This window comes from Dermacentor albipictus, chromosome 5 (genome assembly GCF_038994185.2).
Source record: "Dermacentor albipictus isolate Rhodes 1998 colony chromosome 5, USDA_Dalb.pri_finalv2, whole genome shotgun sequence".
In the NCBI taxonomy this organism is placed as follows: Eukaryota; Metazoa; Arthropoda; class Arachnida; order Ixodida; family Ixodidae; genus Dermacentor; species Dermacentor albipictus.
In genome coordinates, this window is record NC_091825.1 from 80,220,370 (window position 1) to 80,246,608 (window position 26,239).

Sequence of the window (26,239 nt, forward strand, 5' to 3'; positions counted from 1 at the left end):
CTTACCCTCCACTCCGCCTCGCCTCCCCCCAGCTCCCTCGCGCGTGCTTGATCGTATTACCGCAAGCTCGCTCCCCTCCCCCTCTTTCCCTTTGCTCGTGCTCGACGGTGGCGATCGTGAAGCCGCCATCTTTCTTCTCTCACCCTCGCACACTTGCACTTGCACCTCAAGCACACAGTGCGCGGGGCGCGATAGGATATTATCGCTCTTGCACTCTGTGCGGGGCATTATGCGGCTCCACTTCGGCAGTCGCTCTTGTCATGCAGCGCGCAATTTGAGAGGTGCGTTTGTAAACAGCCGCTTGTAAATCACTCATTTGATCTTCTGCGTTTGTAGAAGTTTCCATTTATTGTCTCGGCATTCCTTTGCAGCGGCAGTGAAATTTCGTTATATTGAAATGGCATACAAATGCACTTTGTTATATTGGGGTTCTAAATACAGAGTGTTCTATGAACAAGAAGTTATGAAAAATAAATACTTCATTATATTGATAATCTTATTATATTGAAGTTTGTTATATTGAGGTTTAACTGTAGTAGATATGTGTAGCTGTTATTGTGAGGCCTAGAGTCTACTTAGTCCTCTAGGAGTTATGGTTGAAGCAAATTCTTAACCATTTAGAAATGGTTTGTAGCCAGTATGAAATTTTATATAACAAACACTGGTTCAAAGAAATAAATGAAAAGTGGTCTGGCGACCCTTCACGTGACTGAGTGTTATACTGCTACAAAGAAACGGGACGCAGGAGTCACTACAATATCTCATTATATCTTCTGGAGTACAGAAACCTTAACAGGCGACGACCTGTTTATGCCTTTTCCTTTTTCACACATCTTCGAACTGTTCATGTCTACTTAACCCACTGGGGAGTTTTAGATTTTGCGTACGCGAACAGCTTTGGGTAGCCATAGGGACATTTGCGCAACCAAACTGCCATGTGCTGCATACATTGTTTTGTACCAATTTCGCTGTCTTTTGTATACTTTCCTGCATTCTTTTGTAAGCATGGTGATTTATGTCCCTGAATGTTGGCTGCGCAAAATCTAAAACTCCATATTGTCTCAAGTGACACCAGCTGGCACCACAAGAAGGAGTGAACAGTGGTTATACGATAAACAGCAGGTGCAGCATCGTCAAGTAGCACGTGCACACAGAATAGGAGGAGTAGTGAGCACATCTTGGTGTCTCTTCTTACTCTATAATGGATGGACACAAAATAACCTGATGAGCAAGTGCGTTGATACTTGGAGGAGCCGTCAGAGTGCAAATTAGACAGACACAAAAAATCAGAAGACCGGACAGCACTGGCATACATGCATGGCTGATTTATTACAGTCGCAAGAAGGAATGGATAATAAGTACGAAATAATGCACATGCATACGAATCCATTACAGCAAAGAGCATGAATCATGAAACCAAATCTTGCTCCCAAATAGAAGTAACAGAAGTATTGCTGACGTACTACGTGCCTCGTTTTCTTATATGAAAAGTCCACAAAAGTTAATGTGCAGTGCTTTCCTTGCTTCTGCCCAGAATCTCAATCTCGTAGAATCGAGGTTCACATCTTCAAGTCATGTTATGTGCTGGCAGATGATCGTTTCCTTTATTCTCAATTCTTTTTTTTTCTTTATTCTTCTGTTCTTCGTGCCCATTTCATCTGTGCTACGGTGACTTCCCCAAGAGAATGGACAGTCATTTCTTTATGGTTATGTACAATCCTGTCTGACATGACTTGGCTATTTGGGCTGGTCCTACCAACTGGTGTCCCTCGCCTCCAGCAGAAGCATCGTGGCCGGTGGAGTTGGCTAGCTTCGAGTGGCCGCCCTGGTGGGTGGAGCCCTCGCATGACTGTGCTGGTACCCCGTGCGGCAACAAGCCCTGCTGCAGGCCGAGGGAGCTCCGGCCACCACAATGCGGGATCCGTGGGACTGGTGTGCTCCAACCTGCCCACCGTGCCGCCCCCTGCACCGTGCCTCACTAATGCCAGTGGAAGCAGCGACACCGTCGAGTTCCAGCTCCAGGGCGTTGACCTAGTGCCGGGACTCAATCGTTTCACTTTCCGCCACAAGGTGGGGAGTTCTGTAGTATCTGGTACACACTTCTATTCCCAATCAGTAATATTTAGAAATTATTTCACATATTCATGCCGTAATTTTCCCTGTGGCAGTGGTTTGTTTGTGTGATCGGTTTCAGCTGAGAGAACTATGAGATCAGAAAGTAATATGAACGGAAGGTGTTCGATTCTTTTGGTCATGTACACATCTGATGCATATCGTATTGACCGCAAATAAAGACGGGGACAGAGGGAGAGAACATATAAATAGCACGGGCGGTAAACACCAACTAGGCCAAAGTGAAGTTCTTCTGACACATCTGTTAGTTTAGCCAATCAGCACACAGTGAAAATGCTGTTGCCGAAAGTGATCAGTCTTGAATGTGGCCCCTGTTGCCTTAAAGGGGGCCTGAATCTTTTTTTGTTGAAGTCTAGAAATGCAATTGAAGTTAAAGTAGACTATTTCAGAAATATTTTGCCGCAAAAAGTTGAATGCCTAATGTGTTCAGCAGAAGCAGGGTTACTGGCAATCAAACATCCCCTGTGGGGAGCTTCCGCTCCTTTAATGACTTGCACTACGATATCTATGGCAAAGCGGGGCATGACCACAATGCTCCGCCTACTGAATGTCACCGTGGTGCACACTTCAAATTTGATTTTGCATGTTCACGTAGACGCCACTAGTTCCAATTTTGGCGCCTACAGTGGAATCTCGTTGATACGATTCTCACGGGCACCGAAAATAAAAACGTATTATCCAAAAATCGTATTATCCAAAACGGACTCCAAAAGATCGCGAATACAGTGAAACCTCGTTAAACCGTAGTCGGCCGGAGCTCGGAAAAAGTACGTACTAAACGGTAGTACTGTTTAAGCGAAATAGCATGAGGTCGCCCACTTACCTGTCGATAACGGAACTCGGAGAGAGTGCGATGAAAGGGGAAAAAACATGCAGTATTTATTCACTTCGCGGGACGTAAGTGTTATTTTCGTTTGATGTCGCGGCGGCCTAGCACGACGACAGCGGCCTCAAACTTACTGAAGCTGCGTGCCAGCTTCTCAGCCAGCCCCCCTCTTCTCGGCAAACACTCGCACGGCACGACAGATTCCTCGTTGGCGTTACGTATTCTCCGTGCACGCGCGCAGTAGTGCTGCATAAGTCCCGTGGCGCCTTTTTCATTGCCGGGTGCCGGAGTTCGGAAAACTTTTCGTTTGGAATAGTTACGTTATCGCGCCCCTGTTCTTGCGACGATCGCATTCACGAGGCTGACGTAACGCGCAGCTTCTGCCACTGTCGGGCCTGAATAGCCCGTGCTGTCGGATTTCCGTGTCGTCCTCATCACTGTCGCTAGTTGACACTTCGGCAACAACAGCGGCAACGATGGTGAATAGTCGAACCTCGTAGCCAACATCTCTTCGCGGTCGCAGCAGCGCTGCCGAGCAACTTCGCATTCCAAATGCCACACACTGTAGTCAACAGCAGATCCATGTCGCAGGCCAGCGCCGACTTCTTCGTGTCACGTTCGGTAGCACGGACGATGTCTAATTTTTCTTCTATGCTGAGCACCCGGCGTCTTTTTTATCCTAGCTTTGACATGACGCGAGTCCTCGCTTGCACGACGCCACAACGCTCTCTGGCATGGCGTCCATGCGGCGTCGAAATGATGTTGATGTTGATGCGGCTTCACATGCAAACGCACAGGGCGCTTGGAGGCCGTTGTACCGATCTCTGAGGCTTGTTGTTCTGCCGGGCCGCCCGATGGAGACGACGCACCGCCATGTTTGCGCGACGAAAAGTGGAAACGCTACGTTTTAACCGATGCGTACGCAATAAGCTGGTACGGTTAATGCGGATACAAAATACATTATGTTCAATGGCCGCTGAGTCGGGGAATTGACTTTACTACTTTTAAACCGAAACTACTGTTTAAGCGGGTACGGTTTAACGAGGTTTTACTGTAATACATACTTGTCACAGAACTTGCTTTTATTAAAGCACTTTAAAATAATCCGTCACTTTGCGCTGCACTTTTTGCTTTTCGAGGTCCTGCAGCAAGCTTTTCTGGAACTCGTAAAAACGAGTAGCAGTTTCCTCGCTGAGCTCCGCAGACGCGACAAAGCCACGAAGCCCGTCCAAAGCTTCGAGAGCACCGTCAGTATTTAATGGCCGACGATCGCTGCTGCAATCTCCGGCGTCTTGGTTGTCATCGTCGTCGCTCTCCTTTTCAGCGGTAACATCTGCAATGATGTCTTGGACGGTGCGCAATTCACATGTCGCCAGTTGGTCGTCCGCCGATACAAACTCTTCCGGAGACGCGTCGACATTGAGGTCACCCCAGTCCGGGATGTCAATCTCTGCGCCGTCATCTCCATTTTCCTCAGTATCGCCAGGTGCACAAAAAAAGCCACACTTCTTGAAGCAGTTGGCGATGATGTCAGGTTTGACGCGATCCCATGACATCGCCAGAAAATGGATGGCATCAAGAAGATCCACCTTCAAGCTGGCATCTTTCCGGTCAATCTTGGCCAAAAAGCGTCTGATCAACAAGCTCCTAAAGTGAAATTTCATGTTTCTAATGATTCCTGCATCTAGGGGCTGCAAGTGGCTGGTGCAGTTGGGCGGCAGGAAAATTACTTTTACGTTTTGCAGCCACGAAGTATCGACAGGGTGCGCGGCACAATTGTCGAGAACCAGAAGAATTCTACGGTTCGCGGCACGCATCCGGGCATCCAGAAATGTGAGGAACTCTGTGAAAAGGGCTCCGGTCATCCATGCCTTCTTATTCGCTTTATAAGTGACAGGAAGGCGTGGGTTACGCGAAAAGCAGCGTGGCTTCCAGTATTTGCCAATGACAGTAGGCTTGAGCTTCTCGGTTCCATCAGCGTTGCAGCACAACAATACGGTGACTCTTTCTTTGCTTTTTTTTCCGCCTTGACACGTCTCACCTTTTATGCTGAGACTTTTCTCGGGCTGAAGATTGATGAACAACCCAGCTTCATCTGCGTTGAACACGTCCCTTGGCTGGTACTGAGCAATCACCGCCGGCAGAGTCGAAAGCCAGTTGGAGACCTGTTCTTGGTCGGCAGACTTCCCTTCGCCGGAAACGGTTTTATACGACAGGCCATGCCGTGTTTTAAAACGATGGAGCCACCCGCCCGAAGCTTTAAAATCTTCGATGCCCAACGAGAGTGCTATCTCATCAGCTCTCTCGCGAACAACTGTCCCGTCCACGTTCACGCCCGCCGCCCTTACTTCCCTGAACCATGCCAGAAGAACCTCTTCCATCTTGCCATGCTGGGCGCCCCTTGTTTGCTTCACGCCGGCGCCGAAGACTTGAATGTTCTTCTGAATTTCTTCTCGCTTGCCGACGATCGTGCTCAGCGTGGAGACAGGCAAACAAAGTTCGCGTGCCAGGTCGATACGTTTCTTCTGCGGATTTTCGTCGACTTTTGCTAGGACGTCGAGTTTTTCTTTCAGCGATAACGCTTTACGCTTTCTAGACATGGTGAAGCGCACGGGTGAAACGTGGCACCAAAACAGAAGAAACGATAAGGGTGAAGTGCAAGCTGAACGCTCGAAACACCAAAATGGCAACGAGAAATGGCAAGCACAAAGCCAGCAAAGCCTACAGCATCGTCAATGCATGCGCCAATCACTGCTTCTTGGTCACGTGATTTTACCGTGAGTACTATGTCTTAGGATAGATGGCGCTAAAAACCTTCGGTGCGTTTGGTGTGCGAGCTTGCGAAAATTGCTCCCAGAGGCCGCCACACTGCTGCAGGCGCTGTGCAGAAGCACGGCCGGACTCTAGCCGAGACGAGCCAGGCCAAGCCTCGAGCATACAAAGCGCGCGTCGCCGCGTCTTTAGTCCGCCGTGCCTGTCGTTTCGCTCGATGTTAATTTCAGTAGCTCTGCCCACCCGCTTCAAAGGACTAGCTCTGATGTTATCATCATACAGAAGACGTTTCCGGGATCGTATTATCCAAACCGACGTGGAAATACGATGGTATTAGCCGTACAAAAATGCATTTACCTCCATAGGGCATCGGCCGGGAACGAAAAAAAAACGTATTATGCCGAAAAACGTATTTAGCCGAATCGTATCAATGAGATTTCACTGTATTACAGTAAAAGCTCGTTCATTCACAACTTGTTAATTCGAAATTTTGGATAATTCGAAGTGGCCACCGTGGTCCGTCCAGCAATGTATTCAAAGTAATATGTAACGCATCCTGCTAATTCACACTGAAATCCGCATCGTCGCTGATAATTCACACTCCGTTCAGTTGTGGAATGAGAGAGTGCTAGTGCGCGAGAGCACATTGGCGACGCTGGTGTAGCTGCGCCGGTTGCACAGCTTTGCTTTTTCTATCTATGGCTCTTTGTTTAGGCCTGACTGGAGAGAGATGTGTTTGCGCCTGGCCAGGCATGGCCAATGCCTCTGTTGCAGGTCGCTTCTCTCTCATGAGGTTCTGTATAAAGCTCAATGGTGATAAAATCGTCGCCATGTGCCGTATTCTGTATGTGCGAGTGAAAGTGTGCAAGGGTGAGCCGGCGTACGCGGCTCAATCTCACGTGCGCGAGTGAGGAAGGTGGGGCAGGTGCACGCCCTGTCCTGTTGTGCGTGAGGCATGGGGATGAAGTGGAGGGAGGGAGGGGATGTTCTTGTGCAGCTGTTGCTGCTTACGACGCGGCCATAGGGCTGTCGTATCTTGAAAGCGATCTGCGACGTAGCCAAAGTGTGAGCGTGCGTGGGCCTCATCCTCAAATCGATCTGCAATGTTTGCATAGTGCACGTAGTGCCAATAGCTTCGTATGCGATGTGCTTTCTACGTTTCGTTCGCATTGAAATGAGCACTGTACAGAGGCCAGTTCACTCGCTGCTACTGCCGCGATTCCTCACACTATGTACCGTTTTTTCAGCGAGTTTCCGCGTTCGAGTGAGGTGTGTTAATGTTTACCTGTGCGTGCGTGACACCGTACTTGTTAATTTAGTTAGCGAATGTTTACAGGTTCATGCGGCCAATAAAACTATTATCCTTACTTCACATAGCTATCTACTAATTTGCAGTCGCAATCGATGCTGAAACGAATGCGCGGAGGGAGCAAGAGTTATCTCGACGTTGGGCGCGTCGGACCATGTCCGGTTACACTGGCTGTGCCAGTGCTTCGAAGTTTAGGCATTGTTCTTCACGCTAATGTGATGTAGCATGTGTGCCCGCGTGCTCACGCCACATTGGACTATATATGCGCTTAACTGAGCAATTTTTTTCCGACTTTCATAAGTTCAAATTTTGTATAATTAGAATTTTTGTAGCATTCCTGCGGAATTCGAATTAACGAGCTTTTACTGTATGCGCCAAATGCAGTTGTCCTCAGCGAGTCGCACTGCACTCAGTCAGCAGACCTGTCGTGGCACCCCGCAATGGCCACGGTGCCTACGCTATGTAGCAGGCCATGGCTACATGGAACTGTAGTGCATATGTGCAGCGTTTCCTTTGTGCACAACAGTGCTTGGCTGCGCGCTCACTCTCATATGCTCCAGTCTGGCCATGCTACATGGTGTGGACCGGCTGTGCCCTACACCAGCTTGACGAATGAATAGTAGCCACATCCAACCTGCACATATTGAAGCGCTATTAATAACTCAATACGTAGCGAAGTCTGCCAAGGCGTCTAACAAAGAGCAACCAGGAGCGAGCGCAGGCTGGTGAGCCTGCATGTGGTCTGACCTTAAGTTTTGTGTGGTTGAGGCTAGTTGAGCATTCAAGTTAGTCGAAATTAGTGAGATCCAATAGCTACAACACCGTTAAGTAGGGTGGCCAAAGTTAAATTTCTACGGGGGTTGCTGTGGCCGAGCCTGAACAGACAATACGGTAGTTGGCTTCTCCCAGTGGTAAATATCTCCCGTTGAAAACGCCTATTTCCGGCCAATGCTAATACGATTCTTGAGCAATAATCGTAGCTTACAATGTTTGATTGCGGTACTTACCTGATTCTAAAGCGCGGCATTTTTTTTTTCGAGAAAATTGGGCCGACAATTGCCTGCTCGGTGCAATCGGAACAAAACCAAAACCGCCTTCGCGGCGTTTGTACGCTTTACCGCACAGCAAGAATGTATTGCGGCGAAGCAGACCAAAATTTGTGTGGCGAAGCTGGTTTTAGAAAACGGGCCGCCATTGTGCAACACATATTATACCCTTGCTCATTTCTTATTTTTTTTGCTAGGAAATAGGATGCGCGTTAGATTTCTATTTTGTATAAGAACTTCAGTGTAATGTCTACGTTAGTCTTCTACTCTGGACATATAAAAAGTGGGCGCACGTTTCATTCGGGGGTGTGATAGACTTGGGCAAATACGGCCAAATGAATCAGTGCTACTTTTTGGCAACTTCTTCTGCATCTTGTTTAATTCGACATGCGGGATAATTTGGTCAATTTCGCCAATAACGTGAGTGTCGAATTAATGGAAGTCGACTGTAGTACTATAAAATCTGTCACATTGCACTGAGGGGACGTACCAGCACTGGAGCTTTGCTGCTAAATTCAACAAGGGAAACTTTGACTTTAACTTTTGCTTACAATGGTCTGCGAACCTGGTGCTGTGAAATCAACCTAAATACAGTTTTGAAAGAATACTCGATCAGTTTAAGCTGAATTAGCGTTTCCCTTTAAACCCCACAGTTTGATTCTAGTTCTTTCCTGTAGTGCCTCTGTGACAACAGTGTTGCTTCCCTGCAGGTATCTCAAGTGGGCTATTATGTGGGTCGGCAGCTGGACCTACGCTGGGAGCAGCTGAGCTTGGCACAGCTCACACTGGGTGGGGGTCTCACAAGCAGGGGAGCAAGGCTCTCAATGGCCCGGCCACCTGCCTTCACCATCTACTATGACAGCCCCAAGGTGGCGTTGCACTTTCCACAGGGTGAGATTGACAGTGGCGAGGACACTGCAGGCACCATGCAGATGGCCTGAGTTCACATTTTACCTCTGGCATGTGTATGTGTTCCTGTACTCACAAAGCACCCTCAGAACTATGTTTTGATGATTTAGTGCCAGACTGGCTACTTTTGAGGCTTGCTAGTCAGGAAAATGCCAGCTCCTCCACTGCTTAGCTCTCTTGAAATTAATGCCAGATGTCATACCACTACCATAAAATTGCTGTAGTAATTGAGTTTTGCACATTCATTCCTTGCGCGGTAACAATAGCATGTAACTAAGCTAGAATTGATATTCATGTCTTTGGTGATAATGCCATGTAATATCAGGCTATTGCTCGAAAGCGGCTTTAAAATGGCATGGAGTGTTGTGGTGTGTGGATTTCTTTCATATCACTCTGCCACAGCTTGGCTACTTTTTTAACCTGTGGCTGAGGTAACCAATTTTTGGTAACTTCAGCATATTTCGTGGCTACTTCCTCGTTTTTGGACATCACAATTCGTGCCTACATTGCCACACAGCTTCTCATGCTAACTTGTCCTCTTTTAAGGTTATTTTTGCACTGCCTTGTCACTTTCTTTTCTTTGCATTCTCAGCTTTTAATTTTCCGTTTTTGTATGGTTGGCTTATTAAATAAAATAAAGCCAGCCTTAGCAGTGTTTGCTGCACATTTATCGTCCTCCGTAATTTCTAATGCCCTGCTCCCAGTAGTGCTGTCCTTCATTTCGATGATTATGTTGCCTTAATTTTTTCATTCTTTAGTTGCCTAAATTGTACAATACTGTTTCTAAAGCAGTACTTAATTCAGTGATTCGATAAAGGATGAAAAAATAAATTATGTATGCTCTAAATGTAAAAATATTTTTGTCACCTTATTGTCAGTTAAAAAATATTCACTCATTTCTAAGATTTTAAATGTGCAATGTAAAGAATTGACCTTCAAATAGTAAAAATTTAAACTTTTTGGCTTTCCAAAGAATGATGCTACAAAAATGTTTGATGTAAAGACATTCATAAGTCATCAACAGCCAAACAGTGTCCACATTTCCTGCTCGGGCTGCTGTGTACGTTTCTTTGTACTAGTATGAGGTAGTGCCACTAAAAGCAGCCATGCATTTCAAACGACGGGTTTGTTTATCTGCTTGTATACTTCTGTCATGTTGTGTATATTTTTCCTGGTATTACTCAGAGTTGTTGTTGGACTACAACCTATTTACCTTCATGTTATTCAAGCACAAGTTTGCAGTTTGGTTTCTAGGAGCTTGAATTAAAGCTGACTGAACATATGAATTTTCGTGTTTATTGAAGGATCAAGCAGTTATGAGTACAGCAAAACCTTAATATCTAAAGAAGTTGAGGGGCAAGCCGAGATTTCTTTGTGACATCCGTTACTTAGTTGTTGTCTTCGTAATAAGCCACTGTATATTGTGCATACCACAGTCAACTTCAGTTGAAAGTTATGTTTGCTCATGTTTGCCTTTCGTCATCTCCACTGCGTTTTACTGTGCATCTCTTTAACGGCGATCAGTAAATCTTCACTATCAATTAAAAGATGGCTCGTTATATCCATTTATAGGTAATTCTTCTTGTTGAAGCAGCATCTTAAATCCATGGGTTTCCATGTGAACCTTAAGTGGAAATGCGATTTATTAGTCAAGTGGAAGCCATTTCATTATAGCAAGTTTTCACTGTTGCGTGGTCGTGTCTGCGCCAGTCAGCTTGTTTCCATATTTCTACGCTATGTTATTGCGCATCGCGTCTCAGCCAATACCGTCCAGTCCTGAAGCCTGTACTCGTCACTGACGAGCTCGGTGTGCTCTGTGCTCCCGACACTCATGCAGGTGAGCTCCTGGCCGGGGTGCGGCAGAGGCTAGAGGTGGTGCTGACAAGTGGCAGCATTCCTCTCACTGCCGAGCACCAGCTTCACCTCAAGGCATCCAAGGGGCTGCTGATCAGGGTACGTGTTGCTTGTGCCTCCCTTGCTCTCCTCATCACAACCTGATATGTTGAAAGCATTGGAGTGGCGGTGGTGTTCTGCTAACGAGGTGTGTTTCCGTTTGGTCAAGGGGCAGACATGTGAGAGGTACGTTGTGTTTCCCTGACCGCTGTGTGCATGCGCGAGTTGAGTGAGAAAAATCTTGGGACTACTTTCTAGGTATTACGGAGGAGGACACGCTTTCCTCCGTGCGTCCTTAGCTGAGCTGAACTGCCTGACTGTGGATAAATACAATTAAACCTTGATATAACGTAGTAGGTAAAATTGGAAATTTGCTTTGTTACATCGAAATTTCGTTGTATTGAAATTTGACCTTTTATGCAAATAAGTACAGTCGCTGATCGATTTTCTCACATGGAAAGGAGCCGCAGAATATTCAGAATTATCGGGCACTCGAAAAAAGTAAATTTGAATGAGAAAACTATTAGTTTTAATTAATTTGGCAATGAATGGAACGGTTTCACGCCATGTTGATGATATCTTCGCATAGGTGGTATGAATTAAGCTAAGCCAGCCACGCTTTCGCATGCATTTCACCCCTGCGGCTCATAGCATCACCTGCACTGTGACGGCGCTATCATGAAAAGCGCTGACAGTGGGGAGCGAATACTTCATCTACCTCTTGCTCCAAGGGGCCTCTGAAACTTGAGATTACGCAACCTTCAACACTAAAGAGGTGGGAAGACAGTATACATGATGCCATGCAGTCTCGGCATGCCCACTCTTTGCACACACGGCAGATTATCTCTAAAACAGGGTGCACGACTGCTTATGCGCTCAGCTGCACTTACAAGCCATGCGTAGCCACGGTTGAGACGTGTGCCAGATTATCCCCTCCCAACCTGCCCCTCCCCTCGCGCAGGCTTGATTGCATTACCGCAAGCTCACTCCCCTCTTCCTCTTTCCCTTCGCTCGCATGGGGAGGCAGCACTCGTGCGTGAAGCCACCATCTTTCTTTCTCACCCTCTCACACTTTCATTTGCACCTAAAGCACAAAGTGCATGGGGCATGATAGGATCTTATCGCACCTGGAGTTTATATGGAACATAAGGCGGCTTCACTTCGGCGGTCGCTCTTGTCATGCCGCGCACGATTTAGGTGCGTTTGCAAGCAGCTGCTCGTAATTCAATCATTTAGCCATTTGCGTCCACGGAAGTTTCTATTTATTGTCTCAGCATTCCTTTGCTACGGAAGCGAAATTTCGTTGTATTGAAATCGCATAAAAACACACTTCTTTATATTGAAGTTCTAATTACATGGTGTTCGATGGACAAGAGGTTATGGAAAGTTAAATACTTTGTTATATCGAGAATTTCATTACATTGAAGTTTCTTGTATTGAGTTTTAACTGAACTCCTGTAAAGCTCTCTCTCCACATATGTTTTGTAAAGGTTACAATACTGCACTTGTAATTGAGGGGTCTGTAGTTCGAATCACAGGTCCAGTGTGCTTTTTTTTTTTATCTGCAGTATTATGTCGGTGCCCCTTTGATTTGTGCAGTGGTTGTTCTTTACCTATGCTTCACCACCAGGCCTGACATGGAGGGTTCCTGCTAAGGGGAGCGAAGTGACCCAGCATTAAGCGTGGGTGGGGACCTAGTAGATGCCACTTTAGCGGCCGCTTACCAGCAAATAATTACACGTTACTGTAAATTTGTTGTTTTGTATTCTTCCTCATCGTGGACTTTGTATCGGCCACTGTGATTTCGTTTGGACGAAAATTAAGCGCTGGTTCTCACATAGCGTGCACTGCCATCAGCTAGGGATGAACGGACCAAAGTGTGTCCTCCTCCGTAGTACCTGGATGCAGCCCTCAGATTTTTCTCTCACAACTTGCACATGCGCACAAGCATCAGGTAAATGCGGCACAGCTCCTGCGTATCTGTGCCCTTGACAAAATAAAAATATGTGCAATAAGCTTATTAATGTAGGTCTCTCATTTCTGTGTGGCTTCGGGATGTAAACTCAAGCGTAATTCGTGTCCTTTTAAAAAGTGCATATGATTCTGAAAGATAGCAGTGCCATCAAGGAAAAACAAAGCAGCACCATCCACATGTTGCTTTTGGTTTCTTTCTAGCTGAGCTGTGATGGCATAGTCTGTCATTCCATTTCACTTTAGCCCCATCCCAACCAAAAACAAAAACAGGTTAATGCTTTCTTTTTATTTATCGTTCTCTTAAGGACTTCTTTAATAGGGCACCTAATAAGCCCCGCATTGCCTTCTTTTTTTTGCATTCGCAGGGAACATGATTGTACAGTTATGCAGTTAACCTTGACATAACAAACTTAAATAAAACAAATTATCAGATATAAAAAGGTTAAAGTTCTTGAATGTAATATGTTTTAAATCGTTATCAGTGTGTAACAAATAGTATATGCTTATAAGTTATAACAAATACAGTAGAAACCTCGTTGATATGATTCTGTTTGGTACGATTTCCCGACGCCAACGTTCATGATTGAGAATACAAAAAATGACCCAATACAGTTATGCATGTTTTTTTACTCGCTGATACATTCCTGGAAAACACTATCTTTCAGCACTAATGTTCAGTACACCAACAAACTGTGATCGTAGGAAGATGCAGACGAAAAGCTATGTACAAGTATATTTACAATAAAATACGCTGTGCTTGGCCAAGAGGCAACAGCCCGCGCTAGCTTCTCATCATCGCCGTCGTCTTCGCACTGCTCACCTTTTCGTGATCGCACATATTGTTCCGTAGCACTATGATACTTTTTTTTTGCCACTAGATTTCATGTAAACAAGAAAAGGCGTGAGGCGTGCACAATCAGGAACAGTAGCTGCCCACCACAACAGCTTTACTGCAGTGCTTGCCCACCCTTGTCATATAAAAAAAACTGGCCCACTCAGTTTTCTATTCTGGTACCAGCAAATCTCCTCGTGGTCATTGCATGCCAAATTCACAGCAATCAATGCCAACCCTATTTCGACAAGCATCTTTACCTACCTGTGTCACAGAGCACGTAGTGTAGTGCTGTTGGAAATGTACTGCATGCTTTTAATAGGCGATAGCCCAAATGCGCCGCTGTTCCCTGTTGCAGGTGGCGCATGGTAAGTGCCATGTTACGCTCTGGCGGCATTGTAATGTGGCGTCGCCCACCAGCTTGGTTTTGTTTTTGTTTTGTTTCTGTTTTGTTTCGGTTTCTCATAGCGTCTTGAAACACTACACAACACAAAAATGACAATATGCACCTCTGGCCGCTTGCTCCCCCCCCCTAGCTCAACGTGCATCGGCACCTTGTGCTTCAACAATTCATGCTAAGTGAGGCATGTCAAGTCAGAACGTCCCACCTGAAGATGCTGCTCAGGTACAGTTCAAGGAGTGTAAACATAAGCTTGCCAAAGCTGCAAGAATGACAATGTGCGTCTCGGGCTGCTTGGGCCCTATCAGCTCTGTGCTCATCAGCATCTCATGCTACAGTTCATGCATCGCTTTGCATTATTCCACTACAGTGAAATCTGCTTTTTTTTTTTTACTTTGGATCATACGTTTTCTGGGTTGGTAAGTTCCTTTTTGCGTTTTTTCCCAAAACCTGTGAACAAAGTTCTAATGTATCAAATTATACCGAAATTATTTCCATGTCGGATGCAACTTTGTTAATACAAGGTTTGATTGTATAAAGGTAAAAGTGCACACAGTGAAAGCAGCATACACGCTGTACCTAAATGATGAAACATCTGCTGCCTGCAGCCCAGCAACAGAAAGACAGACTCCGAAGCTGAAGAGACGAGCTCCGAATGTCCTTCGCCTTCGTTGTCTCCATTGTCTCCACCTTTCGCTGATGAGTGCCGTGTGCCAGTTGGAGAGCCCGGTCTGGCAGCATCGTCAACAGAAGGGCGCACCTTCTCTCTGGTGCTTCAAGCACCGCTGGGACCGTCGTCCTCACCTGCCACACACCAGGTGGCGCTAGCAGTGGAAAACTCGGATGGTGTGGCAGTTCTGGGGTCGTCGCAGACAGTGGCACTCCACTTTCTGGCACCCTTTGCCTGCAGCCACCGGCTGCAGACTTTTGACCAGCGGTGAGTTCACTGCACGATGCTGCTGTCAGTCACACATCTGAGCCGACCGTGTTGGTATTGTAATTTTTTAAAGCTATCTCCGCTGCCATTGCTGCCAATCCTGCCTATCTTTCTATGCTTTGTAACCACTCCACCCACACTGTCAGAATGATTTGCCTCAGAAGTGGTGCAGTACTGCCCTCATACCATGCCACAATGCATGAGGCAGTGTAAAACTAGAAAATTGTTCCACTTTTCTGTCATTCTTGACAGGGTTTCACATGCCCTCCTCATTCTTGGGTATACCATATGTTCACGATTCTACTGTGCCCCCATTGTTATGCGCACTTATATTACCGCCCCCTGCCCCACCAAAAAAATAACTTGGTGCCGATTCTAACGCACACATCAAGTAACGAAACCTGAGATGATGCGTGCCATGTTAAAACAACTTTATGGAACACACAAAGGTACTCAGGCAAGCACACATTTGAATCTTAGCGGTGAGTCACTATTGGAGTCCGACAATGCCTCCTTTTCGCTGTCTACTGACAGCAGAAAGTCACCTTCAGTTCCATCTATTACATTACAAATGCCACACATACAGCAAACTGAAAAATGGCGACTGCAAACCAAAGCATAAAGAAACAATGTCCGTTCAATGGCAGTCTGGCTAGCTGCCTTGCATTGAGCTTTTTTTTAGCAAGAACCAGTTTTGTTTTTTATTTTGAGTAGAATTAGTTACGATTGTAACACACATGCAAATTTGAACTCACTTTTTATTAAAAAGAGGCGTACGTTAGAATCATGCAAATACGGTAAGCATCTTTGCATATGAGAAGAAATGTGGCAGAGTTTCCAAAGTTTCTTGTGGACTCCGCAGGACAAGGGAAGCAATAGCTCACGGCTGTTAAGTGCCCTGCACGATAGCCACAATAGGCATTGTGCTACGCATAGTTGTAGTTCATGTAAGAAGGCCTTCTGTCTTCGAACAAAAAAAAAAAAAAGGAAATGTGAGAAAAGCACATTAACAAGAAAAACATACGATCTGAAGTCGCTGAAATATTTGGCGGACTCACCTGTAGTTGAAATCTATGCAATGTGAAGCATTGCGCTAATTGTTGGAGCACGAGACGCAGGCGCGTGCCAAGCTGGTGGTGTCTGAGCAACCCAAGATGTACGTTATTGTATTTGGCAGGTACAGCAAGCTTACGATTGCACTTCTCGAATTTGGCCTGATTCAGTATAGCTTATTCGGAGGAGGGCATTCTGGTGATAAGTTTTGATGTCCTTACTCGGTACGAATTGTTGTGGCACACGATGCCGACACATGTCGAAGAAGGCGAGGCCGAAGCGGCCCAGGTGTGCATTGTCGTTTTTTTTTTTCAATTGCGTAGCGTTTCCAAAACGAAGTCGAGGTGGTCAGCTCCACCAGAATACGATACCACTAGAGGAATACATGAAGCTCACATAGCGCCATCAACAGAAAACTGCGGCACATTTGGGTTATCACCTATTAAGGGGGGACGTGGCAATAAAAAAATTTTTTTTTATTTATGGGAGAAAATTGACGAAATTTGGCATGTAGGTATGATTTCTTATGCTTATATCATAACTGAAATCAGTTTTGAGCTATCTACTATAGTTCCTGAGTTAGGACACTTGACATCCTCTAATGGTCATGCCCCAAATTAATTAATTAATTACACATAAGTTTGTCAAGATTTTCATACCAGCATGTTCAAAAAAGCCCATTATGTGCAATAAAGCTATTGGTTTATTTTTTAAATGCTGAAATAAGCATAAAATCTGCTTTTGAACTTTTCTCTGCATGTTGTCTTACTAATGACCTTTGCAAAAAACTTATTATAAATTTTTTAATGAGGTGCAGATGAAAATGGACAGCTTTAGTGCACTCATCAATGTTTCACGATCTAAGTGCAAAAGACAGAATGATTCTGTCTTTATTCGTTGTGAAATTGCACTGGGATTACTGAAAGCAACTGCACAAAAAGTGAAAGCTGAGAAAACAGGGCCCAAAGTTTTATTTGCTGGAAACATAAAAATATTTACTTTGGGCACCCAAAACCCGCCTGGAATGTAGTCCTTTGACAGTGAGGACACATTTCCTTTACATTTTGAGATAATTTTTCGCTTCTTTACAGCAGTTTCATGTGCCTTCGTTGCCTTTTTGATACGTCGTGCATCCTTTTTAGCAGCCCGCCGCAAATGATGACTCGGGAACCACGTCGTCGGCACACTCTCATTCTTTCAAAAGCTGAAATTTCCTCTTTGTTGCAGAGGTAGATGACAGCGCATTCAAAACATCCGCTCTTGTCACCGCTCGTTTCGCAATCTCTTCATTCGTGAGAACTGGAGCTGAAATCCGCAGCTGAATATTTGACCCGACGTCTGCTCTCGCCGATGTCACATTGCCGTCACGACCACGCGCGGGTGCGCGTTCACCATCGCACGCGGGCGCGTCGTCACCACAGCCCACGGTCGCGTTATCGCCACCGCACCCGGTCGCGTCGTCAACACAGCCCACGGTCACGGCACGCGGTCGCGTCGTCAGCACTGCACGCAGACGCGCTTTCCCGATCACCCGCGTGCGCCGGTCGCACCTAGTCGACGCGGGCAGCGGCATCCGCTTCTGCGGGTAGTTTTCGCCTTCTGTTCCACGCCTTTCGTCGTTTTCCGTACGCGTGGGCCGTTCGGAACTTCGCTCCTTTGGGGCTCATCACGGAACACGCACGTTAGGGTAGTTTGGCTGCCACGATGGGCAAACACAATGAACGGAACGCGCAAGGCGCTACTGCGCCAATGCGCGCGAGTGTGTTTCGCGGGCAATTCAAATGAACAACAGCCAATAGGAGCGCTCCATGTTCCCCACGTGACTACTGCGCCCAATCACGATACCGCTTCTCTTCTTTTTCGCTCGCGTTTGCTGGCGTTATTTTTCAGGGGAGAAATACGGCGCTGCGGCTATCTTGAGCTCCGATCTCTCCTCTTTACGATGATGCCAAGATGGCGGCGCTGCGTCATCAGATAGCCGAGCTATCCGCGGTGCGACGGCACCTTCCGAGGCCCGATTTTTTTCGCAATTTTCGATAACGGCGCTCTAGGAAAATGCTGTTTTCTCGATTTCTACCGCGTATATTGTTATGATATTTCACCACTAGGTAAAAGAAGGTCCGAGGATTGCGAAAAAAAAATAAATCGGAAAATCGAAAATTTTGACAATTTTGACCACTTCAATTGCCGCGTCCCCCCTTAAAGGAAAGGATATGTGAATACAGAATTGTAGAATTTGAATCGAATATCGAATCAAACCAAGAAATAAAAGCCAAATATTGAATTTAATGTAGAATATATATAGGAAAAACTTTCACAAGAAGTAATGCTTACAAATTTTGGGTAACAAAATACAGTGGTGCATATGCTTGGGTGTCTCTTAATATTGCATAGCAAGAACGTTGCACGCCATAACTAATCGAGGTACATAGAATTCAAGAAATACAGCTTACTCTTACTAAAGGGAATACCAAATTAGTATGCCAATGCTGATTACAGCTCAGTTCTCATATATGAGGTTCTGGAAAATACTTTATTTTATCAATAGAACTTCTGTTGAATAGAAGCGATTTTACCCCTCTGACACTAATGTATTAGGGACGTTCTGTTGGGCTGAATAGCAATGAGGTTCTCAATTTTATAGTGGACCTGTGTTTTGCGGCAGCCACTTATTTATTGAATATAATGTTTTGCTTTCCAATTTCGCTTCAAAATACAGAAGAGCTATCCTATCTTTATGGCAGTTGGATTATTGTAAGGCCAATCTGCGCGACAGGCAAAAAGACCACGCATCACATAACTCGGATCACCGCTCTGTGTGTAGCTGACGTTGATACTAGTAAAGAGCAGGTGCTGTCCGCACCGTTTCATTGTCAGGTTCGGTGCAATTTGTCACCTGTCAAAGAACCTGAAGTCTGAAGGAGGAGGAAAAACATTTATTGAAAAAAAAGAAACAAACAGAGGACAAGCAGGTGTCTCTGTGCGGGTATGCGCCCTCAGTCCAGGGCTCCTGGAGGATTACAGAAAGTTCATGTGATGCCCGCTACGCCCCCCTCCTTTTCTTCCTCCTCCTCCTCGTTCACCCGCTGTCTCTCACTTTCATTTGTGGGGTGGTTTGACAACTTTACTAGAGTCCCGTGGCTACTGCAAATAGATCTACATCGATTCGGCACCAAAGCGTAGCTTTAGTCACCAACGCTCAATGAAGCAGCACCGATTAGGCCTAATGGCCCCGGCAGTATGGCCGTGAGGAAAATTCACTGTTGGTCGATGTGATAATGGGTCGCAAGCGGTCACGGAATACTTGCTGCTAATATGTTCATGTGGGTACGTATCTCATTAGTAATCGACGGTTGTTGATGCGACATGAATTTCATAGCCGCATATACAACACTATGTGCATTCCTATCCACGGGGCCCTATCTTTGCACTTAACAAAATACATGCTGCTTCTGTTGCTGTTCCCTCTGTCCGCATCGCATTATCATCTGGATTGGTCCTGTCGACCCGGACGAATCGGGCCGATGTCGGGGAACGGTTGCAGTGACAAAGTATGCTGCTGTGTCACTCGGGGCAGCCCGTCTGCAGCACACTCGGTGCTCCTTTCGCGCTGAAAATGAAGTGAAACGCTCCCTTGGATGGCATCGAGCACGAGGAGCTCCACGGTGCACACAACATGTGGCACTGCATGAGTCTCTACAGCGAATATATCAAACATTTGAAAAATCGAATAGTAGACACTTGATCCTCGAATCGAATTATTCAAACATTCACTATTCGATTTGATTCGACGATGTTTGAGTATTCGCACACCACTGATTAAAAGCGTGCAGTACACTTCCAGTGGCACTATACCACATACACCGTGACACAGGTAGGTGAAGATATGCGTATTATTGAAATAGGGTTGGCAGTGTTAGCCGTGACCACGGCGTGCCAAGACCTGCAAGGGGATTGCTGGCACCGGAATAGGAAACTGAATGCACGCCAGTGTTTTCATGTGACACGGGTGGGCAAGCACAGCGGGGAAGCTGCTGCAATGGGTGGCTACTGTTTTGGGTCACCTTTTGGTGTTCCAGGTCAACTTTTGGTGTTCTAGGTTACCTTTCGGTGTTTACGTCCAATCTAGCAGTTGGTTGTATCATTCGAGGCGCTCACAGTCTGGTGATATACTGAACATTAGTGCAAAAAATCTTGTTTTTCGGGAACATATCAACTGGCATAAAAGAAGCGCATTTGTATTGAGCAATTTTGTGTTCTTGATCACGAATGTTGACGCCAGGAAACGGGATAGTGCGAATGAGGATCTTCTGTATTGTGGTGTGGCCCTCTGGCTGAATTACATTGCTGTGCTGTTATCTTAGTAAGCCTGCACATAATGTTGCCACTGGCAGTGATGGTGATTATGTCTTTTAAAATCCTCGAGTACCCTTGTCCAAATGGTCTTTCACTTGCTGTGTTACCATGTTCATGCATTACCAAAATAAAGTGAAGCTTCATCATTATCACCAGCATAATTTATGTCCGCTACAGGATGAGAACCTCTTGCAGCGATTTCCCAATTGCCCCTGTCTTGCTTCAGCCAGCAGCCTTCTTTGCTTGCAAACTTTATCACCCTTTAATTCGTAGCACTCCTTATCTTATAACACTGTTTTTGAAAAACGAAAAACAGAACTCGTTACGGAGTGTAAAGTTGATTTGATTTCTAGTGCCATCCCTTATAATTTGTTGCATGAATACAAATTACGAGAACTGCAAGAATGTTTTGCCATTGTCCGTTGCTAATTTCTGCGAGTTACATGAATGAGAGGATCAGAAAAGGATTAGTGGCTCACAATCAGCAAGCATTTGTGCTTTCACTAAGGCATGTAACTGGTTCACATACCTGATTGGTTGATGCTATCTACAACTTCCTCTGAGCCGCAAGCAGAGTTATTGAAACACAAGCATTTGTACATGTATAAAGAATGCTTGTGGTAGTGAATGGGTTATAATTTTGAGTTATCGCTGTAGCTTAGGCGCATGCAGCACATTTTAGTATGTGCTGTTGTGGGCATCACGTCCCTGAGAAGGCTTGACACGTGCGTGTGCATGCTGCAGGAAGTACCTCCAAGTGAACCTGCAGGGCCTGACATCACAGCCCTTCACAGTGGGGAATGCCACCCTGCTGGCACTGGACAACGAGCCTGTGTACCTCAAACCCCTCCACTCAAGCTCACAGCTACTGGTCAGTGATCAGTTTAGTGACAGCACATTGAAAGCTATGCTGTGTTGGTGCTATAAAATACAACATGTTGCGTAAATAGGTGGTGCCCGCACCCCGCTCCCCGCAGTGATGCCCCTCTTCGAGTACACAGTCGCTGACCGATTCTTTGGACATGCTTGATTATTTGGACAGCTCCGCGGCTACGCCAATGGCCTTATAGACTTAATGTATAAGGGCAACCGAAACTTCAGACACCTTATAGCACATTGTGCGATAATTCAAACTCCAACTGCACGGCCATGTGCTAATGTGGCCAGTGAGTCAAGCAGAAATAGAGATACAGTAAAACTTCACTATACCAAAGTTGAAGGGGGAGACATAATTACTTCGTTATATTGTTACATTGCAGAAGTCACATATAAAGATGTATGTACAATATTTACGAGAAAACAATGCATAAGCAAGATGACTGTCAAGACTGATTCCACCTCTACACGTCAAATCGTCTCCTTTTGTCTGGCGCCACAATTGGTTGCACAGTAACATAACCTCCGCCTGTAAAGACGCCGTCTCGGTGCTAACTATAAGGGAGATGAACTCGCGGCAAGGTAACACTTCAGCCGGGACTCATGCATAACGTCTGTGGGGACACGCGAGTCCACCGGAGCAATCTCGTAGTTTTCATCGCCAAGCTGATGCAATATCCTGTAGGGCCTTGTGTAGCATGGCTGCAGCTTTTCAGACAAGCCGACGTGGTGACATGGTGTCCGTAGGAGGACAATGGATCTAGGAGGAAATCGAACATCCTGATGTCGAAGGTTGCCGGTGCATTACAAAGGCCGAACGGCATAACCTTGAATTGGCAGGGGCCGTCAGGTGTTATGAAGGCAGTTTTCTCACGGTCCATGTCGTCTACTGAGATTTGCCAATAGCCTGATCGGAGGTCTATCAATGAAAAGTACTTGGCTCCATGCAAGCAGTCCAAGGCATCATCAATGCGTGGTAAGGGGTAGACGTCCTTGCATGTGATTTTGTTAAGGTGTCTGTAATCCACACAAAAGCGCCATCTGCCATCCTTCTTCTTCACAAGGACGACAGGGGATGCCCATGGCTCAATAACACCTTTTGTCAACATCTTATTGACTTCTCATTGTATCACTTGTCGTTCATCATGTAAAACACGGTTCGGCCAGCGGCGTATCAGATTGGCATCTCCGGTGTAAATACAATGGGGGACCACAGATGTCTGGGCTAAAGGGCGGTTCTCAAGGTAAAAAAATGTTGTGGTAAGTTTCCAAAACATGACGGAAGTCAGCAGCTTGTGCTGGAAGAAGATCAGGTCAATCATCGGTGAATTGGAGGTTCCTGTAGAGGGCAATGTAATTTTGGCGTCAAGAGCCGATATCTTGCAATCGTTCGTAGGCGAGATGTCGCCCAAAAACATGCCTCTGAGAATAATTTGAGTCGAGCAGTTAAAATTAAAGAGAGGGAACAAAGTCTGATTGCCTTTAACAGTGAGCACCAGTACATGGGGAACGGCCAAATTTCTTTCAAGCCCTATGTCAGAGGTGGTACCTACTAAAAAGACGCCATCAGAAACAGGTGGGAACAAAAGTAGAGTGATATATATAGTGGCTTGAGGTGACAGGCGCATGTCTTTGGGAGAGCATAACCGTGGTTGTGTGACTGGTGGACTACAGCAGCCGTGGGGCAGTTCAAGTTGAATGACTCTAGACACGTGATCAAAGATGACTGAATCGGATGATAAAAAGTTTAAGCCAAGTATAATGTCGTAAGGGCATTGTTCCAAAATGGTAAACAAAACAGTCGTGAGGCACCCCATGATGCCAATGCGAGTGGTGCTCATACCAAGCATGGTAGGCATTCCTCCGTCGGCGAAGCAGAGGGTGCGTGATGTAGCGGGTGTGAGAACTTTGTTCAGGCGTCGGCACAATCAGGCACTCATTGCGGATACGTGCATGCCTGTGTCAAGGAGTGCTGGGACACTGGCGCCATCAACTAAAACGTCCATCAAGTTCTGTTTGGTCGGCAAAGTGATCAGAGGGTTTTGCGGTTGAGTGTGTCAAGGAGTGCTGGGACACTGACACCATCGACTAAAACGTCCATCAAGTTCTGTTTGGTTGGTAAAGTAATCAGAGGGCTTTGCGGTTGGGTCGTCAATGCAGCGTCACCTCCAGGAGCTGCAACGCTTTCCTTTTCCGGAGACGGGCATCAAGCTGCACTAGGGACTGTGGGCGACGAGCCTGCGGTGATCGGTACGATGATCGACGAGCTGATGGCAAACGGGACTGGTGGCGTCGGAATGATGACAAGGGACTGTTCCAAGGAACAAGAGCATCATTCTTTATCTTTTGCAAAGCCAATGGAGGTTGCTAACGACGCTCGCTCTGTTTGGGGCGATAATAACCAGTGAATGGCGGTCACAGAGGGGAGGAGACAGTACGGTTGTTACAATGGCGAGCAACGTGACCAATACACCGGCAGGCAAAGCGTGATGGCTGATCATCTGCAGTTCACCACTCGGCTGGATTTTGGTAGCGTGCAGGATACCAGGGACCAGCCGATGGACCTTGAGCATGAGACAGCTGTGAAGCTGCAACGGCACATACAAAATGAACTCCAAGATTAGTGAATTCTTTGCGGTCTATTGCCTGAACGAATGGTGCTGTCGGCAAGTTGTTCGGTTTACTGGGGCAGCAAAAGAGGGCTGCAGGAGCCATAGCTTCAAGTTCTCGCTGCACTATCTGTGTCAGGTCATCTGGTGATGATGGTCGCTGCACTTCTATAGTCGTGTACAACTTTAGAAAAAAGGCGCGTTTATTCTGCCAAGGCGGATGCACACGAGCCTCCACCAATGGGCGCGCACTCTAAAATGACATCATGAACGGGACGGCCGGTGACCCCGCCGATGGACGAGATGGCCGCCCACGCTGCGAACTGGGCGGAGTCACGTCAATCTTGTGTGTCTGCCCCTCATCAGAGTGAATTCCCAAACTGTTTGTGGTGGTCTGTCATGCTGGAAATATTATGGCGAGCTTATGATGCACCATTTGTTCCGCGTGCATTTATTCTGAGCCGTGATCTGGTCACGAAAGATTGCAGCGAGCATCACTGACGCTACGCTATACGCGAACTGGCGATACTGCAGGCTTGAAAAAAAGAAAGAACGTGAAAAGGAATGAAAAAAAAAAAAAACATTTCACATCCCTGACAATGTGAAAACTCAACACACACACACACAAAATATAAATCTTATGCTATATAAAACCAAGAGTACTTATTTAATATGATGGATGAAGCTTTTTTGTATCTTTCCTGCCTCAGTCGTCTTCTCACCCCAGGTTTGTAATGGTTTCGATAAATGCATTATTTTGTTATGCACTTGTTAAATGGCAACTGATTCATTTTAAGCTCGGAAAACGAGTAGTAAGTGTGCTGTCTACAAGTAAACCAGGGCAAAAGCGATGCAGAGCTGCCTTTCTTCTTTTGTCCCGTGCAATGAAGCTAAAAAGCAGATGACGCGCAGCATTGTAGAAGGCACAAGGTTGTCTCTCGCGATCCGGCACGTGCTGTAGCATTCCAATCACGAGAGCTCTACCAAACGAGTCACCAAAACACTTTATTTATACCTTTATATATATTCTTTTTTATTTTTATTTTTTATATTCTTATTTATTTATACTCTTTATTTATACCGAGGATTACGTGTTTTAGAAGCACGGTTTTTTGAACAGGACTATTTTAGTCATGGAGACAATTGGCTGTAGCGCTTCAGGTGTGTGGGTGGGGCCTCCCCTTTTTTTAAAACTTGTACTCGACTGTAGTCTATCGTCACAAGAGGATGTCGCAGCTGTGTTCTGCAGATGTGTGAACGGCGTTTCAATGTGGCGGCTCTTGGCCTGCTCTGAGCATTGATACTCTTTTATGATGTCCTGTACTGTTTCAAAATTTCTGCACATGAGCAGGTTGAAAGTATCGTCAGCTATCCCCTTCAGTACATGCCCAACATGGTCTCACCCAGCTATGTCGCTGTCGGCCTTACAACACAGAGCCAGCATGACCTGGATGTAAGAGCTGTATGATTCTGTGGACGTTGTGGGGAGCACCCACCTCCATTTCCTCCCGCGTACCTGCGGTGTCCCTTTCGCACATGGCGACGGGTCGGGCCGGCGTAGACAAGGGAGAGAGGCACTATGCACCCTCCCTTTCTCTGTCGCTCAGGTGACGTGCGTACCCCTCTCCCCCTACGCGGCTCCAGGAAAGGGAAACGTATCCGGCAGGTGAGGAGGACTTCCCCTCGCAAAAAGGTAAAAAGGCATAAAAGCGCGCCACCGGGAGAGACTCTCTCTCTTGGGACGCCGACACCTGGACCGCCTGGACGACAGCACCTGCCGCATCCCGTGAGTGATCTCGTTTGTCTGACCCACCCAGTCAACGAGGCAAGCCTATTTACTACTATTACTGAGAGGACGTCCCTCTGCGAGTGTTCGCTATTGCTAATAGTAATAAACATTATTACCGTTGACATCGCTGGTTGCCTTATTCGTTCGAACCCGGTGTAGCCGCGATTCCCACGCTACGAGTTGGGAGTACCACGAAGCGACTGCGTGGGGCTAGATCCGGAGCTCGCCTTCAGCCCTAGCCGTACGCAGAGTGGAACCCCCACAACGTCTGGGTGTGGGTTGCTAGTTCTTTCTTAGTGGTGCTCTTCCACCCGATGGGATGGCCGAATAAGTTCCTCAGCTTCTGTTTGCACGTGTCCCAGTCGTTAAGCTCTTCCTCGTGGTTGTCATAGCATACCTTCGCTGTGCATTGTAAGTAGAAGACCAAGTTAGCCAACATTATCGTTGGGTCCCATTTATTGTAGGCACTTACGTACTCATACGTGGTGATCCAGTCTTCTATGTCGAGGCAGTCGGTGCCGCAGG

General features: G+C 46.4%; 1 protein-coding gene across 5 annotated transcripts in view; it reads left to right on the plus strand.

Annotated features, from left to right (window-relative positions):
• The window catches only part of SIDL (SIDL trafficking protein particle complex subunit 10), a 114,050-nt gene that overhangs the window by 74,947 nt on the left and 12,864 nt on the right, over window positions 1-26,239 (plus strand). For 4 of the 5 annotated variants that reach the window (XM_070538480.1, XM_065442900.2, XM_065442903.2 and 1 more), the window contains exons 15-19: window positions 1,780-2,070; window positions 8,797-8,977; window positions 10,833-10,948; window positions 14,703-15,031; window positions 21,185-21,311. In XM_070538480.1, the coding sequence (XP_070394581.1) occupies window positions 1,780-2,070; window positions 8,797-8,977; window positions 10,833-10,948; window positions 14,703-15,031; window positions 21,185-21,311 (1,044 nt within the window). The remainder of the gene's footprint in view (window positions 1-1,779; window positions 2,071-8,796; window positions 8,978-10,832; window positions 10,949-14,702; window positions 15,032-21,184; window positions 21,312-26,239) is intronic. The other variant, XM_065442901.2, reaches the window with a different exon arrangement.